The 17,732-nt window shown below is 37.9% G+C and overlaps 2 protein-coding genes across 3 annotated transcripts; both read left to right on the forward strand.

Moving 5' to 3' along the window:
• Positions 1-216: 216 nt before the first annotated feature.
• On the forward strand, positions 217-12,181 carry LOC141754381 (phosphatidylinositol 4-phosphate 5-kinase type-1 alpha-like). Of its 2 annotated transcripts, none has more exons than XM_074613388.1 (16): positions 217-493; positions 689-834; positions 3,107-3,141; positions 3,362-3,448; positions 3,915-4,045; positions 4,183-4,300; positions 4,574-4,726; positions 5,484-5,783; positions 5,928-6,136; positions 6,224-6,307; positions 6,472-6,520; positions 6,608-6,692; positions 7,722-7,889; positions 8,051-8,270; positions 8,912-8,990; positions 9,086-12,181. In XM_074613388.1, the coding sequence occupies exons 2-15, from the start codon at positions 786-788 to the stop codon at positions 8,982-8,984; spliced, it is 1,761 nt and encodes a 586-aa protein (XP_074469489.1). In that variant the 5' UTR covers positions 217-493; positions 689-785; the 3' UTR covers positions 8,985-8,990; positions 9,086-12,181. The 2 variants fall into 2 exon arrangements, with proteins under 2 accessions (XP_074469489.1, XP_074469488.1); XM_074613387.1 differs by having other exon boundaries at positions 709-834.
• Positions 12,182-12,357: 176 nt separating this feature from the next.
• On the forward strand, positions 12,358-17,712 carry psmd4a (proteasome 26S subunit ubiquitin receptor, non-ATPase 4a). The gene is made up of 10 exons (XM_074613392.1): positions 12,358-12,512; positions 14,289-14,429; positions 14,562-14,676; positions 14,832-14,918; positions 15,077-15,145; positions 15,304-15,519; positions 16,095-16,203; positions 16,310-16,441; positions 16,551-16,603; positions 17,123-17,712. Exons 1-10 carry the CDS (start codon positions 12,487-12,489, stop codon positions 17,294-17,296), a joined length of 1,122 nt encoding a protein of 373 aa, XP_074469493.1. The 5' UTR covers positions 12,358-12,486; the 3' UTR covers positions 17,297-17,712.
• The last annotated feature ends 20 nt before the right edge of the window (positions 17,713-17,732 follow it).

Genomic DNA, 17,732 nt, shown 5'->3' on the forward strand with positions numbered 1-17,732 from the left:
TGACCCAGGCACTTTGTGTTGTCCACTATATCTTTACATTACAAATTGTGGTTTGATGCTATATTAATGCTCTGAACATGGAATAGATAACATATAAATCAAATTAATAAATTATGTATTTTTGTTTTTATTTAGGCGTGTTATTCACAATAAAGCTCCTTTGTTTTCTATTTTGTTTTCTTGTGTGTTTTATTCTGAAAAACTATTCACCGGAAGTCATCTCGCTCTGTCTCTAACAGAGCAGAACGACCAAACTGCTGCTTCCGCACTGCTTCCTTGTTTATTAGTTTTAAGAGAAAACAGTCACTTTAGAGCAAGAAAAGGTTATTTTTTCTGTCTCAGGAAACGTCAAGGACTCTCCCACAAGACTTTCGAGCGAGTTGTTTGCTTATTTGTGTTGTTATTAGTTAGTTATCAGCGTTACTAGCTTGGCTAAAGTTAGAAAAGTTGAATCAGTTAGCAACTAGCTAACAGTCGCTACACAGACACCTCGGTGAGTTATGGTGCTAACCTGTTACAACATGCTCTGCTGTTACCAAGCATTACATCATAGGTACATTATTCAGCAGAACAGTTAGCAGAAAGTTGTAGTTAAAAACTGAATTGTGTACTCAGTAGCAGCAGAGCCAGCCAACGTGGCTGTCTGTTGAATATTTGTGGCATTAAGTCATCTAAAGGTGTTAACCAGTTACATTTTAACCCACACAGATCACCAGGTAAATACCCAGGAGGGAATCAGGATCTGAAGTTTCTCCACCAAGTCTGAGTTAAAGGTTCTGGTCTGAATGGCCACAGCTGCAGAGGAGCCTCCAGGGCTGCAGGGCCCTTCTGGTAGTAAGTACTTTATTATTTTACACCACTGTTTCCTGAAAGGGGAGATACATCAGATGTGTGTTAGGTATGAGTTATTCACTTAGGTCAGGGGTCAGCAACCTGCAGCTCTTTAGCCCCTCTCCAGGGGCTCCCTGTGGATTTTTAAAATGGAAATGAATAACTGTTTTTTGTTTACTTTTTTATTCATCATTGTTGTAGGTCTATGGTACGATGGAGTATTAGGGCCACATTGAGGAAGAAAAAAAATCTGATTTCGAGAATAAAGTCGTAATATTATGAGAAAAAAGTCGTAAAATTATGAGAATAAAGTCGTAGGTTTACTAGAAAAAAAGTTGTAATATTATGAGAATAAAGTCGTAATATGAGAATAAAGTCATAGGTTTACGAGAAAAAAAGTTGTAATATTATGAGAATAAAGTCGTAATATGAGAATAAAGTCATAGGTTTACGAGAAAAAAAGTTGTAATATTATGAGAATAAAGTCGTAATATGAGAATAAAGTCATAGGTTTACGAGAAAAAAAGTCGTAAAATTATGAGAATAAAGTCAGAGGTTTATGAGAAAAAAAGGCGTAATATTATGAGAATAAAGTCGTAATATGAGAATAAAGTCATAGGTTTACGAGAAAAAAAGTTGTAATATTATGAGAATAAAGTCGTAATATGAGAATAAAGTCATAGGTTTACGAGAAAAAAAGTTGTAATATGAAAATAAAGTCATAGGTTTACGAGAAAAAAGTCGTAATACTATGAGAATAAAGTCGTAGGTTTACGAGAAAAAAAAGTTGTAATATGAGAATAAAGTCGTAATATTATAAAAAATAGTCATAATATTATAAAGTAGTAATTTTACATGTTATTTTATTTTTTTCTCATAAAGTTATGACTTTATTCTCATATTACAACTTTTTTCTCGTTAAGTTATGATGTTATTCTCATATTATGACTTTTTTTCTCGTTAAGTTATGACTTTATTCTCGTAATATTACGACTGCCAGCAGCTCATCAGACAGTCAGTTAGTTACTTTAATCACTTAAATGTCACAATACTAACATCTGTATTCCTAGTTCACAGCTCATAAATGGGTTGAAATGATCTTCAATATTGGGTCAACTGTTTGTACACACTGGGTTGCCAGGTTAGGCACACCTAGCTGAAACTAAAGCAGTTTATTACTTAATGAAACTTATTGTTTTCAGTTTTTATAAAAAAAAACATTTAGAGAAGTGTAGACTCAACCGTATGGTAATTTTGGAGGCTGTAATTTGTGGTGTTGTTGAACTTAATTTACTTATAATGAGACGTGTAACTATTTAGTCTCTTCATTGAAATAAATGTACTGGACAAAAAAATAGTAATTAGTAAACTAATTAGTATTAGACTGCATTAGGTGTACTAAAAACTGGTGAAACTTGGCAACTGAGTAGAAATAAGCATCAGGAAATTGGGCCATTCAACCAAAAACATTTAAAGGGGAACTCCAGCAGTTCTGTATTATAATTTCATGACATTGCGCGATTCGCAAGAGACAGATTAAAAAGATGAATGGTAAAAATCGGTGCAACCAAGGATAGCAAAATATCCTGACTTTTAGTCCCTGGTATGGGTCAAGCTCTAAAAATACTGGATCCTACATTTCCCATAATGCAACCAATAACACTTTTTTATTAGTCCTTCCTGCTTGGTAAATTCCCACGACTTTCAAACTTCACACCCCCAGTTTGTAAGACGTGCATTTGTTTTAAATTTATGGTCTCTTGATGACATCACCATGACATCATTAGGGTTATTTCCTCCATTGAGTGAAAAATCGGTGGAGTTCGCTGTTAATAATTAACAAAAGCAAACTGAAAAGCAGATAGTCACACCATTTTGTCAATTCACAGACAAAAGTGAACTATTTAGGTCAAATGTTGACTTTGGACTCCCAGGAATGTAGCTTTCTATTATCAGGCCATTCATTAGCCTTGTATGAACTCACTTCAATAGTAATAGCATACTTATCTAATTCCTCCCATTGCACTCAAAGACCTGCAGAGTCAGTTCTGGAGGAGACTGTCTTCTCTCAGAGGTAATCAACAAGGTGCGTCTGCATGCTTGTTTCAAAGCTGCACTCTCTCCTTTCACCATTAGGGAATGGTGAAAGCTGTTTCAAGCTGTGTCGTGTGATTATTAATGCATCCAGTGTGAGAATTATATTTGTTTAACTCATTTCTTTTCCTCCTTGTGTGTTATTTTCTAACTTGTATGTTTCTTCGGTTTCTCACTCCAGACTCGTCTGGGATTCGAAAAAATACTTCTCCCGAGGTAAGAAATAACTGACTTTTTGGGGGGAGGAAATGCGTAATATAGCTCTGTCACTCAGGAAACACACTTGTGTTCATCTTTACAGAATTAACAGATGTTTAGCCGACACATCCTCTATTCCTTCCTGTTTGAAACATGAGAATATTACAATATTTCTGCAGAGTTGCATTGAGTTTTTTTCCTCTTGTAATTCTCCCTTTCACCATGTTTGTACTGACAGGGTCCAAGCATCATGATGACTCCGGCCATGAAAAAAACTATTGGCCATCGAGGAATTGATACTACTGGGGAGACGACGTACAAGAAGGTGGGAGATCAGCCATCAGTGACTGACACACATTTACATTCACTCACTTAGAGCGACGATTATTTTCATTAATCATTAATCAGACATTTTCTCGTCATATGTCTTGTTTTTTTCTGACAGTCTACAGTCCAAAACCCAAAGATATTCAAATTGTAAAAATAATGTTTGGAGTCTTTGCTTAAAACATGACTTCAACAATTAATCAATAATCAAAATTATATGAAATTCACTTTCTGTAGATCGACTAATTGATTAATCAAATAATTGCTGCAGCTCTACACTCACTGTTAATGTATAAAAACAGGTCAAACCTTAAAATGAAAATGGAAATATATTTTTTTCTGTTTCTTGTCGGTCTTGTCAAGCCCTGTTATGGGGATTGCTTATGATTGGTTAATAATTTATCAACCAAAGACAGGTTTGAACTGCATTTGTCATTTACACGTCCATATGCTCCATCTTCCAGACAACATCATCCGCTCTGCAAGGCGCTATCCAGTTAGGCATCACGTACACGGTGGGCAGCTTAAGCCAGAAACCTGAGAGAGACGTGCTGCTGCAGGACTTTGAGGTGGTCGAAAGCATCTTCTTCCCCAGGTGAGTGTTTACAATTTTGAAGTAAGGATATGTTGTAAAGGTGATGATGTTTTGTCTGTCCTACATTATTAATACTTTACATAACCTCCCTTGTATGTATGTGTCCTAATCCTCTGCTTCTTGTCTTTCACTGGCAGTGAGGGCAGTAACCTGACACCAGCTCACCACTATGGAGACTTCAGGTTCAAGACGTACGCACCAATGGCCTTCCGCTACTTCAGGGAGATGTTTGGCATCCGGCCTGATGACTACATGGTAATCTTGTTTAGTCAGCATCTGTGTTACTCGGAAAATGTGCTAGCAGAACAGTAACGTTCTGAAGAAAGGGATAGAACTGTGAGAAGGTGTGATTGAGGAACTGGAAAGTGTGAAACTGGGGAAGTGTGAATTAATTGGGTGTTGACACACTACAGGGGCGGAGCTGCTGCCGATGTAAAGGCACAGCTGACCTGTTTTTCACCTGTAAACCTGTGTTGTTTGGTTTCTTCTATCACACGTTTTAACTAATATGCTCCGGTCTGGTTACAGTACTCTCTGTGTAATGAGCCGCTGATTGAGCTGTCAAACTCCGGGGCAAGTGGATCTCTCTTCTACGTCTCCAGTGATGATGAGTACATCATTAAGACAGTGCAGCACAAAGAGGCCGAGTTTCTGCAGAAACTGCTTCCAGGATACTTCATGGTAAGATCTGATGAGTGGCTTTAGGTACAGCATGCAGCATGGCTGTTGCACACAATAAAACTATGGACTGACACCTAATCATTATCCTCCATTTATACATCGAATGTAAAGTGATACCACGGGTGCTGTTACAATGAAACTTAAAGAATGAAAATGAATCTCCAGTTATTTTTGATAATCGATTAATTGTATTAGTCATTTTTCAAGCAAAAATGTCAAACGTTTACTGTTTCTAGCTTCTCAAAGGTGAGGATTTGATGTTTTCTTTTTTATCATATACAGTATGAAAGTAAACTGAACAGTTGGTTGGGCAAAGCAAACAATTTAAATATGTCACCATGGGCAGTTTTCAGTATTTTGTGACATATTGTAGACAAAATGATAAATCAAGAGAATAATTAACTATGACTATTGTTAATGAAAATAAACATTAGCTGCAGCACGAAAAGCATTTTTATTTTATTTTGAAATAACACTGTGGCCAGATATTGGCTCTACATTATTTGCTTGTTCGTGCCTAATGTGCAACATGTAAGACTATTTGGATTTTGACAGAAACAATGCTTCTTACAATGTGATATCAAAATAAGGAGCCATATTTGTTACACACTGCATTTCTTGTGTGGGACAATCTGTTTACTTATTTGTTTCATAATTTGTTTATTTTTCTGTTTACATTAGTCAACCACTCACGCACAGTTTTCATTTCATTTTAATATTTCACTCTTCTCCTTCCATCCACTCTGCTCTCCTTCAGAACCTGAACCAGAACAAACGGACCTTGTTACCAAAGTTTTATGGGCTCTACTGTGTCCAGGCTGCGGGTAAGAACATCCGTATTGTAGTCATGAACAATCTGCTCCCGAGCGTCGTACGAATGCACCTCAAGTATGATCTAAAGGGCTCCACCTTCAAGCGGCGGGCCTCCCCTAAAGAGAGAGATAAGTCAGTTCCCACATACAAGGACCTGGATTTCATAGAGGACATGCAAGAGGGGCTGTTACTGGAGGGGGACAAGCACAGTGCTGTTTGCAAGACCATCCAGAGAGACTGCCTGGTAAGAACTACACAGTAATACCTGTCTAAACATAAAATGAATGCACATAGTCTATTAGTTAACATATCTGCATTTTTCTCCTATATTTTTCTTTTAAATTAATTTGTAATCACTGGTCTGGTGTGTTCCTTGATTTCCATTCAGCATTTGCAAAGTTTTAAGATTATGGACTACAGCCTTCTGGTGGGAATCCACAATATAGATCAGGCGTGTCGAGAGCGGGTCAGCGAACAGGCGGTGGCCGGGGCTGTGGACCAAAGGAGGCCACAAGGTCAAAAGTCGCTGTACAGCACTGCTATAGAGGCCATCCAGGCTGAGGCAGGGAGCATGCGATCACTGGACACAGAGGAAAAGTGAGTGATGGTGCTTCAGTGGTCATATTTACTGAGAGTAATAACGACAGATTACTAAATGACATTTCTTTTTGCTTTATTTTACAGAACGGGAGGAATCCCAGCACGAAACACAAAAGGGGAGAGGCTGCTGGTGTATATCGGTATCATCGACATTCTGCAGTCCTACAGGTAAACAGTACACATGTTTGTATATATATAAACCTCTCGATCAGTCAGTGACACTCACACAATGTCTACACAGCCTGCAGAGCAAAAGCAGCACGTTAGCAGAGCAGCGGCAGCTTCAGTGCCTACACAGTACTGTAATCAAGGCTTTATGTGTTGTCTTTCAGATTTGTAAAGAAGCTTGAACACTCGTGGAAAGCTCTGGTTCACGATGGGGTAAGGTACCTCCACCAGCCTCCTCAGTTAATTGTGTTTTGAATTAAAATATCTATATGTAACCCTGTAATCATTGCTTCTCTGTAGGATACTGTGTCGGTACACAGACCGAGTTTCTACGCAGATCGATTTCAGAAGTTCATGTGCAATGCAGTCTTCAGGAGGATCTCATGTAAGTACATATTGTATCCTTGAATGCACGAGTATGAATACTGTGAACTCTGCGGCACGGCACAGATCACACCTTAAATGTGGGCTACGACCAGGCACATTTGCTGCTTTCATTCCCTTTAAACACAGGGCTCTCCCCGTCATGGTGCATTGACCGTGTGGGAACCCTGTGGGAAGCTTTCCTCAGAGGAAACGTATTGTTGTCTTGGACGTGCAGCGTTTCAAATACGAGCACAGCAGCTCAAACATCCTGCCAAGAGTAGATCATGACTCTTGTTGAATTCATTAACATCACATTTTGAAAAAAAATTATCTAATTGCGATTATTTTGACTGATATCACAATTGCGATATGATTTGCGATATTACAGGGAATGACATTTGTTACATCATTATTCTCATTTTCATTGAAAAACATATTGAAATGGTTATGGTGTGATTTTGTTTTCTTAAGACTTCTCTGCAGCACGAGAATATTTAATCTAAAATGGTATTTTGACACACATTTCGCCTTTAACAAATATGATTTCCTACTCATCCTGCGATTTGAAAATCGCAATAGGCCATATTGCGATTTCAATAAAATTCAGATTAATTGTGCAGTCCTTGGACTGCAGATGAAACGTATATCTGCTGCCTTCAGACGTTTATAAAGTGAGTCACCAGAGTAAAGAAAAGGCAGTCATTATAGAAAACTAACTGTCATGGATTACAGAGCAGTAAGAATCATCATCGTCTTGCTGGCATTCAAATAATTTTCGGGGAAAAAAAACGATCACGTCAGCTGGTTGAAAAACATAGAATAAAGTGGAAAGGTGGGAAAAGAAAAAAAAATGGCGTTTGTGTGATTAAAGAGAAGTTTCTATAGGTGTGTCGTCACCAAATAATGTGACCAAAATATTATGGAATACCTCTTGGCAACAAGATTGCATTGCCACACCCTCTGCCGCGCCTCTCGTCCCACGGGAGCACACTCATTTCTCAACACCAAAATTCAGCCCTACTTTTAACACTTTTCCTCTGGTATCTAGTTAAGAACTCGCCGGGCAAGAAGCGGCGTGCAGTGGGACACGGGCCTTTGAGAAAGCTAGGTGGCTCTGGGCCTCCTCTGTCCACCCAAACCAGCAGCACCAGCCAGAACCCTTCACTCCAACAGCAAATCAGCTCCGACACCAGAGAAGACACGGAAGTAGACAACGGTAAGAACTTTAATTAAGATTTCTTGTTTCAGCTGCAGTGCTGAAAACAAATTTTGCATTGTGTTACCCGCAGAGATAAAGTGTGTTTCAGCATGTACCAGCATGTGAGGTGCTTCTTTCACAACACAGCATTAAACCGTTTTCCCTCCTGTTCCACCCAGTTATGCAGTCAGGTCGTCCTGACCTCCTCCCAAAGACTTTACCGCCCAGCGACGCTGTTGGCAACTTTGCAGAAACCGCCTTCTCCTCCTTGGGAAACCCTGGATTTGCTCCCACAAGTCAGCCTCAGCCTCCGCCTCCGCCTCAGGATGCCTACAAGTCAGTGGGAGTGGATATACACAGCATGTTGAGCAAAGACAAGGAGCGCAGCACCCCCAAGAGGTAAGAGGGTAAAACATACATGAAGATAAATATGAGAGATCCTCAGCAGCATATGCATATTCAAATGTGTTTGGTACTGTCATGGGTTATAATGTCTAATGATTAAATGTGATAATTACAGATTCAGATTCAACTCTATTATCTTACATCATGCCAACGTTACCAGAAAAAACATAGTATACAAAAAGATTCCGTAGATCTTTTCACCATTTTTTTTACATTTTATAGACAAATATTGACAATAATTGATAGTTGCAGCCCACCTCTCATACTGCTATTGGCTGAAACTAACTCAAACCATCTATAACTAGTGTCTGTTTCCTTGTGTTGTGGGTGGGAGTGAAGGCTGCCTGAGAGTATGAACTAAAGGCAAGTATGTCCCTGAACCAGAACCTCAGGAAAGTCGACATGTGTTAAGGCAGTGCAGCATCTTTAGATGTGCCAAGCCAAACATATACATCAAGCTGATCTCAAGTAAACCATAGTTCTTTTTAAATACAAGCATGAAAGCTTGGCTAAAAAACAGATTAGATTAGAGTTTTTTAGTGTATATTCAATTGATTTCTTTTTTTTTTACATACACAAACCCAGTGTTTCATTTTGTATGAGGGTTTAAACACTGCTCCTTTGTTGTTTTGCAGAGCTCAGTATGAAGAAAGTATCGGTTCCGAGGATGGGATCTCACTCGGTGACATTGTTCCTAACACGAGCTAATGTTCTGTAAGTTGCTAAACATTTTTCAAATTTCTTGTGACACTTTTTGCTCATGCTGAGTGTTTTTTTTTTAAACTACGTTCATTGCTTTTGGTTTCCAGGTGTAGAAGAATGAACTCCAAATAAACCGAGACAAACTTGGAGGATGTTATTAGCATGGATGAAATGTTACAACGCCCTTTGGTGTTATTTGAGGTAAAGTTATACAGCGTATCAGCGAGACCAAGTGGGATATTAAATGTTTTTTTGTGTTTGTTTTTGCACTTTGATTTCCAAATCTCAACATGATATGAGCATGTAAGTGGGCGGTTGTGTTCTAACACTAGTTACTGCAGGTACATTAATGCTGTGGTGGTTATTGAACACTATTATTCATCTCATAGGAATGCTTCTATGCACAACCAAATATTGTTCTTGCCGGCATTCGATGTAGAGTGTAACATGAGGACTTTGCCTTATCTGAGAATGTCTTTATTTAAGCGTTGTTATTTCAAATGAATTGTCTCCTTTTTGGAATTAATTCCTCTTTTGTGTTTACCAAATGCTGTAGCACATCCTCGTGCATACTTGGCTCTGTAAGTGTCTGTCCCGCCACCCAAAGGCCCGAGCCCGGAGCACTGTCTCTGCTACATGTTTGACTTAGATGCTTTAACACGAAACCATGTTATATGGGTTGGGAACACAGTTTTAAATAAAAGTGTTTATTTTTTAAAGAAATTACTGTATTCATACTGGCTAAGTTGACGTTTTTTAAGCCTACTCTGAATGCAAATTATGCTGGAAAAAGAGGTGATCCTCAGCTTGTGGTTTCTATTTAACCAGCTACGCTAATAATGGACTGTGAATCCTAAATGTCACCTCTCATGTTGAGGTCAAAGGGTTATATTAAAAGGAGTTTTTTTTAATACTTATACACTGTACGATCTGATATCAGTTTCAGGGTTAGACTGGCTTATGTCCAAATGTGACCAAAGAACTGATACTCAGACCCGGGGCCTGTCTCATGAAGCAAGACTAGTGAGTTAGTCAGCTAAGTTTAGGGTGAACCACGTCCAACTGAGTTTTGTTGTCATGGCGACTAATGCATCAGACCAAACCTGCAAGGAGCAGATTGTGTTTTTAGGCTTTTGGATTATTGTACATAAAAGAAGCACCTCCTCATCGGATCAATTGTTAGGGGGAAGTTGAGTCACCGTTCTTACAGGAGCTCAATGAACAAAAACACAGTGTCATGTACCAAAAGGCATGACATTATTACAAACATGGTACAATCACTTTGTTTTTCATAATAATTTATGAAATTGGAAACAGTAATATACCAGTAGTTAATGTTTGCAGTAGAAGCAGGTGTACAGCTGTGGCCATAAAACGGAACAAAAACAGTTTCTAAAAGAGCATAGAGCAGCGTAACGTGACTTTGTAAGCAGGGATATTTGTATTTAATCATAAAAAACAACAGTTCATTGGCATTGTTAGTGTCATTTGTGCAAAGCATCTGAATCCAGCCCCCACTAATATCATCCAGTTGCATGTAACTACAGCACCGGCAGTTTCAGACCTGCCGTTCAGTCCAACATGTGCCACCTAAAGGCAAGAAGTGACAGCAGTTTAGACCTGAGCTTTTTGGATGGTGTTAGTATGTGTGTGTGTGTTTGCTGTTTTATTTTTTACATTTTAACCCCATAAAACAAGTTTTGCTTCTGTGTTATTGTGCAGTATATCCTCTGAAAGAAAGAAAAACTAGGGTGGGATTCACTGGCCAAAAGAATATTAGCAGTATAGGTTGTAGGAGTTTGACTTTGCTGCTGAATATTTAAAAACTATAAACATGGATGAAACTGCATTTTCTTAAAGTATTTTTATTTACACTTTTCCACTATTTTCAGTAGTCCACTACTAAAACTAAAAAAGCTATGTATAAACTCAATATAATATCGGTTACTCAAATTACTACTTTCCACTCTACTTATGTCAACCGCATATTAAAGCATGTATATTTTCACACTGATTCATGATCTGTTTGATTGTTATATTATTTTCAACTTTTTATGTTCCTGTTCTTTATATTCAAGTGGTGCATCTAGTATTTCATAAACATTACTCGTATTCATTGGTTATATTACTTATAATGTTAATATAATCTCTGTTGCTGCAATTTCCCCACAGGGATATTTTCACCCCATCTATTAATAAATTCACTTTTGTTGATTTGTTGATGTTTCATGTGCTGGACCATTGAACCCAGGGTTAACAGAGCCAGTTGTGTGAGTGTGTTATCCAGAATTGCCAGTGTTAAGTGTAGTGAGGCTGATAACTTAAAGAGAGATTTTTGAGACAGGCCCCAATTAAGGTATAGTTGTAATTTTTTTTACTAGCAAACAATGGTGATGGCTGCCTGGTGTTTAAAAGTACAAAAGACAAAACTGTTTCTCTACTTCTTGCAGACGTAGTATTGGTGGTTCGTTAAAGTTTGTTTTAGCACTCAAAATGGGTGTGTAATGTTTTAATATTCATAATTGTTTGATATTTGAAAATGCAGAAATGTCTTAAAATTGATTTTTAGTCTGACAGCATATGCTGTCAACTATGCAACTAAATTCTTTGTTTATATTCCTGAATGAGTAGATGGTGCAATACATTAAATTAATTGACAATTTTCCAACCAAGATAAGATGAAAAAGCATCATTTGGGTATTTTTATACATGATGTAAATGGTATGTGGAGGTTATTTTATTCTGCTGGCTGTTATATCAGTTTAAAGTGAAATTGCGTCTTATTGTATAAACTCCAAAGCAGTTACACGTGCAGCCTATGAACCAAACATGTACATAGTCATATGTATTATAGTATTTATTGCTGTATGTATTGCTCTGGTGTCCAAAATGTTTATTAATGGTGAATATGGATTAAAATTGTGCCTTTCTCTTGCAAAATAAGCCTGTATCTAAGGCATGCAACTGTTACAAAACCTTCGGTTCTTTGTGATGATTCTGATTAACACAACTGTTAAAATCATCCTGTATTTTTCTCTGTTTACTTGTTATTTTGCCTTTGAATTATATGCAATAAATGTGTGCACATCTGTATGCAAGAATCACAACAATGCCTTTTCACAGAATATGTTTTTAGAAGTTGTCTTTTGGGGATGTCATGTTTTTGTACACTTGTACCTGAAGTTATTAAAGACAAAAAGACATGTTGCCTTTGTTTGATTATTATACAGATCAACTTGTTATGTCTCTAATAGTGTTCTGCAATATGACTGTGATACATACTATAAAAGAGGTATCTCTTTTATATATCTTGGTGTATTCAACATGATCAGATCACTGATCACTGATCAAATTGATTTATTGTCAAACTATTCTACACTATTCTGTATTATTTGTCAGTGTATTACAGGCTACACATTCTGACCAATCACATGTCGCCTTGCTCAGCGTCGTCCAATAGGATGCGAGCTTGTTAGATTACGACAGAGAGCAACAAGAAGTTTCCAAAATGGGTCTTGAGAGTACCATGGTCTGGTAAGAACTCTACAAAATGCCTTTTTTACTGCAGTTATCGATCAGTTAGCTGTTCATATGAAGACATAATAAGTTATTTAAGTAAGTTAAGTAGTTATTCGAGCTGAATTTGGAGTTATATCCCGGTTAACTGGTCTGATAATCAACCGTTTAACGGTTAGTGTCGAGTCATCGTAGCTAACAGTTAGCTTAGCTGTCCATAATAAAGGATTTACCTAACTTTACTATTATACAACTGCATTTATACATTATATTACTTATAATTTAATGTTTTTATACCGAAATAACCAACTGACAACTCAAATGATTTGATTCTTTCGACTTATGTTGGTGTCACCTCTTGCTATCGTTAGCCAAACATGCTAATGCTGTTTTCATATTGTAACGCGTTACTTCCTCTGTGAAGGAGACTAGTAGAGTAATCACACTACTATGTATGTATGTGATGACTAACTAGGTCAGGGGTCAGCAGCCTTTACTATCAAAAGAGACATTTTAGGCAAAAATAATAATAAAGCGCAAAACATTTGATCATTGTGATGAAAGTAACAGTTTATAGTCTAAGTATATAGTATATAAGTCTAATGCCGGGAGGGCCAAAGTGACAATGTACTACGGAGTATTAGGGCCACATTGAGGGAAGAAACATCTGAGATTTACAGAATAAAGTCATAATATTACGAGAAAAAAAAGTCGTTATACTAAGAGAATAAAGTCATAACTTAACGAGAAAAAAGTCGTAATGTTACGAGAATAAAGTCATAATTTAACGAGAAAATTATGAGTTTATTCTCATAATATTACGAGGAAAAAGTTAGAAGTTTACAAGAAAAAAGTTGTAATATTACGAGAATAAAGTCATAACTTCACGAGAAAATTATGAGTTTATTCTCATAATATTACGAGAAAAAAGTCAGAAGTTTACGAGAAAAAATCGTAATATTACGAGAAAAAAGTCAGAAGTCTACGGGAATAAAAGAAAATAACACGTAAAATTACTACTTTATATTATGACTTTATTCTCATATTACAACTTTTTTTCTCGTAAACCTATGACGTTTTTCTCGTAATATTATGACTTTATTCTCGAAATCTCAGATTATTTTTTCCCCCTCAATTTGGCCCTAATGCTCGGTCATACCTATAGACCTACAACAATGATAAATGAAAATGAAAATGAAAATGTAAACCAAAAAAAGTTATTCATTTCCACTAATTTGAAAAAAAAAAAAATCCACAGGGAGTCACTGAAGAGGGGCAAAAGGGCCGCATGTGGCTCCAGAGCAGCAGGTTGCAGACCCCTGGGTTAGGTGATGGGTTGAAGCGGAGCACAAATATAAATCACTTTAAAAAGCTATACAAAAAATATATTTTTGGGAGGTATATGTTGAGGAAGAGTTGTGATAAGGGTTGTGCTAAGGGTTGGTTTATATCTACTTTTTACCTCCGGATGGATATGTGGGTTGTAAATAAACTTGGGATACTGTTCATATATTTAATTTGGGATGTAAATAAATCTAGTATATAGTTTATATATTATATTATATTATCATTCTATGATATATGAGTTATTAGAGGAGAAGTGAGAAAGGGGTAGGGAAATATAAGTTTCACTTCTACCTACCGGTACTCCTTTTCGGACACTATTACTCTTGTTTTGTTTGTTATTATTTTGTATCTGTTTTTATTTATTTTTATGTTCAAAATAAAGTCTTTCATTCATTCATTCATTCATGTATCAGAATTATTAAACTAATATTCCCCCCCCCCCCCCAGTGTGGACAACAGTGAATACATGAGAAATGGAGACTTTCTACCAACGAGGCTACAGGCTCAACAAGATGCTGTCAACATTGTTTGCCACTCAAAAACACGAAGCAATCCAGAAAACAATGTGGGCCTCATCACTATGGCCAAGTAAGCTATATTCTCACAAAGATGGTGCAAAAAGTTCTGATAATCCTCGTGTATCACTTCATAGCATAATTAGTTTTGTTGTACATGGTTGCTGATGATATGGATTACTGTTTGTGTCTTGTTTTCATACAGTAACTGTGAGGTCCTGACTACACTGACACCAGATTCTGGCCGCATCCTGTCCAAACTCCACGCTGTCCAGCCCAAAGGAAATATCTGCTTCTGCACAGGCATCAGAGTGGCTCATGTGTGTAACTTGGATGTTTCTGATTTTAATCGTTTGTTTCAAACTTAAAAGAAGTGCCCTAACTATTGGCTATTTAATTGGTAAATAAGAGGGGTTTGGGTTTCTGCAGCAGCAGTTTTTGAGTGGCCATATTTTTATGTTTTTTTTCTGCGTAGCTGGCCCTGAAACACAGACAAGGAAAAAACCACAAGATGAGGATCATTGCCTTTGTTGGGAGTCCTGTGGAGGATAATGAAAAAGATGTGAGTTTTAAGTCTTCTTGTATCACATTTTGTGCCAATCCCACAGAGAGAAATGTTTTTCTACCGATGATACATCATAGGTTTAACACATTCTCCCACTGTCTATATCACTGCTAATGTATTTCTCCCTGTTTCTGTCCCACCTGCTGATTCTGCAGCTTGTCAAGTTGGCAAAGCGCTTGAAAAAAGAGAAAGTCAACGTGGATATCATCAACTTTGGAGAAGAGGTGAGGAATTCTTGGTTTATCTTCCATCACACTGCTATAAGGCAGAGTAAAAGAAAGCATGATACTGTATTTTCGTAATTTCCATATCTGACATTTCTACCTATTTGTAAATTGAGTTTTCAACCGGCCTTGCCATCTGTCTCCAACTGCTTATTCAGGAGCTGAACACAGAGAAGCTGACTGCTTTTATAAATACTTTAAATGGGAAGGAGGGGACAGGCTCCCACCTGGTCACAGTCCCTCCAGGACCCAGTCTGGCCGATGCGCTGCTCTCCTCTCCCATCCTGGCCGGTGAAGGAGGCTCTATGATGGGTCTTGGTGCCAGCGACTTTGAGTTTGGTGTGGATCCCAGTGCTGATCCAGAACTTGCCCTGGTAAGCAATATATAGATATGAGTCAAGTGCCAACAAACATTTTATATTAGTACCCAGCATAAATTTTGGCTAAGATGTATTAACTTGAAATAGAAATTAAATTTTTTTTTAAAGCAAACATTCCCGTTTGTTACAATATTCAAAAAAGTGAAACATGGCACTTATTATTAACTGATGATATACAGTAATTGTACAGATATAGGGGAAAACTATCAGATACTCCATTCAAGATGCGTCCATGCTACCACCAATGTGTGAGATGCTGTTTACATAGCAAATACATGTGTATCAGCTGCTTGGAACCAGAGGTTAGAAACTCATCTACACGTAGAAAGCCAATGTGATGCCGTATGGTATTAAAAATGGCAACAATAAAGGAATGCGTGACTTATCTTCACTAAAATCTCATTGCGGCAAAGAGAGAGCTTGATAAAGACGATAATAGGCTATGGGTGTCCTAGAACCAGGCCAAGAATGCAAAAAACTTGAGATCTCAAGGGCTCAGTGGCTTTGTTAGAATAAAGATGTGCCCTTTGTCTTTATTTCTCACTCTGCTGTCTCTGTCATTCCTTTAGGCCCTGCGTGTATCAATGGAGGAGCAGCGACAGAGGCAGGAGGAAGAGGCCCGCAGAGCTGCTGCTGCTTCTGCAGCCGAGGCAGGCGTGCCCACGCCCACCACAGACGGTAATTATTGGGGGATGAATTACTTTCACTTGAGACAGCACTGATTATTATAATTGTTTGGATTCGATAGAATGACACTAAGTTTTGATTGATTTTTTTCTCACAGAATCAGAGGAGGCCTTATTGAAGATGTCAGTATCTCAGCCTGAGAGCGGTGCAGCAGTGCTTCCTGACTTCAGCAGCATGACAGAGGAGGAGCAGATAGCCTACGCCATGCAGATGTCTCTTGCCGGAGGAGGTGAGTTCTATTTAATTATCATACACATTTTATGCTCTTGCCATCACTTATGGCCACTCTTATAATTGCTGGTATGTCTGTTAAGATAAGTTCTTTTCACTGTGAACAGAGTATGGAGAAATGGACACAGGAGCCCCCATGGACACTGCAGAGTCAGCCAAGGTGAGTCATTATATGATGCTTTAAATGAGCAATTGTTAAATGGGGCTCATCTGGCTCCTGTGTATTATTCTCAATGGAGTTGCAAAGGGTTGAGGAATTATTTCTGGCATCCAAGGTCCTGGAGGTAAAAGTGAATCATCAGTATAAACAAATGAGCAACTGCATTTGAAAATATCTGGTTCTTTGATTAACACAAAAAGTCAGAGGTACATAGAAACGTGTATGACTCCCGAGGAGGATTTGTTATAAACATCTTAAAATCAAGATGTAAATCCTGTTGTGAGTGCTGCTAACGGTAAGTGAAAGCTACATATTATGCATTTGCTCCCAATTGCAACAACAGAGTTGGACAGTAGGACATTTGTAATTAGAAAAGAAAACTTTGAAATAGAAAAGTTTCAGTGGGGAAAAAATACTTCTGGGACCAGTGGCTCACTTTACATACAAGATAAGCAGGTATTGTTCGGGGATCTTAAATGAAGACCTAATCAATTGTATCCTTCCATTGTAATTGAATAGGAGGAAGATGACTACGATGTGATGCAAGACCCCGAGTTCCTTCAGAGCGTCTTGGAGAACCTGCCCGGCGTCGACCCGAACAACGAGGCCATCCGCAACGCCATGGGCTCCCTGGCCTCCCAGACGGGAAACAAGCCTGAAGGCAAAAAGGATGAAGAGAAGAAGAAGAAGTGAGGAACAACGCAAGAGAGATGGACACAGTCTTCAGACATGGACTATAAAAAAAAATTAAATATAAACAAACTAATGCAGGATATACGAAGATATTGCTGATGCATCGTCGGACTGACAGCCCAGCATGAGACCTCACTCTGACATTTAATACCATTGTTTTCCGTCAGATACTCAAAAGCACCAACATAATAGTAATAATAAAGAAAAACCTGAATTACTATTTAGTGTAAAATCTGACTGCCCTGAAATTGATATCCTTAAAAATGTAATATTGGCCTTCTCTCAAATTACCTCACATTTTGTCTATATGGTATAATCAGAAGAATTTGCAATGACTGGCTCTTAAACTAAACATTTAGCCAGTCATGTCTTTGTGTGGGGTTGTTTTGTTTTGCAATAAAAGCTATGTGTAAATATGTTGCCTCTTGGTGGTTTT

This window comes from Sebastes fasciatus, chromosome 17 (genome assembly GCF_043250625.1).
Source record: "Sebastes fasciatus isolate fSebFas1 chromosome 17, fSebFas1.pri, whole genome shotgun sequence".
Classification (NCBI taxonomy): Eukaryota; Metazoa; Chordata; class Actinopteri; order Perciformes; family Sebastidae; genus Sebastes; species Sebastes fasciatus.

What these genes read in the sequence shown, in the direction of transcription:
- LOC141754381 (XM_074613388.1), top strand. Translation starts at nt 786, where the DNA reads ATGGCCACAGCTGCAGAGGAGCCTCCAGGGCTGCAGGGCCCTTCTGGT. An exon ending in CCATCCAGAGAGACTGCCTG is followed by an intron (nt 5,784 to 5,927) that starts GTAAGAACTACA and finishes ATTTCCATTCAG; the next exon opens with CATTTGCAAAGTTTTAAGAT. An exon ending in AAGCTCTGGTTCACGATGGG is followed by an intron (nt 6,521 to 6,607) that starts GTAAGGTACCTC and finishes GCTTCTCTGTAG; the next exon opens with GATACTGTGTCGGTACACAG.
- psmd4a (XM_074613392.1), top strand. Translation starts at nt 12,487, where the DNA reads ATGGGTCTTGAGAGTACCATGGTCTG. An exon ending in CAGGCATCAGAGTGGCTCAT is followed by an intron (nt 14,677 to 14,831) that starts GTGTGTAACTTG and finishes TTTTCTGCGTAG; the next exon opens with CTGGCCCTGAAACACAGACA. An exon ending in GATGTCTCTTGCCGGAGGAG is followed by an intron (nt 16,442 to 16,550) that starts GTGAGTTCTATT and finishes CACTGTGAACAG; the next exon opens with AGTATGGAGAAATGGACACA.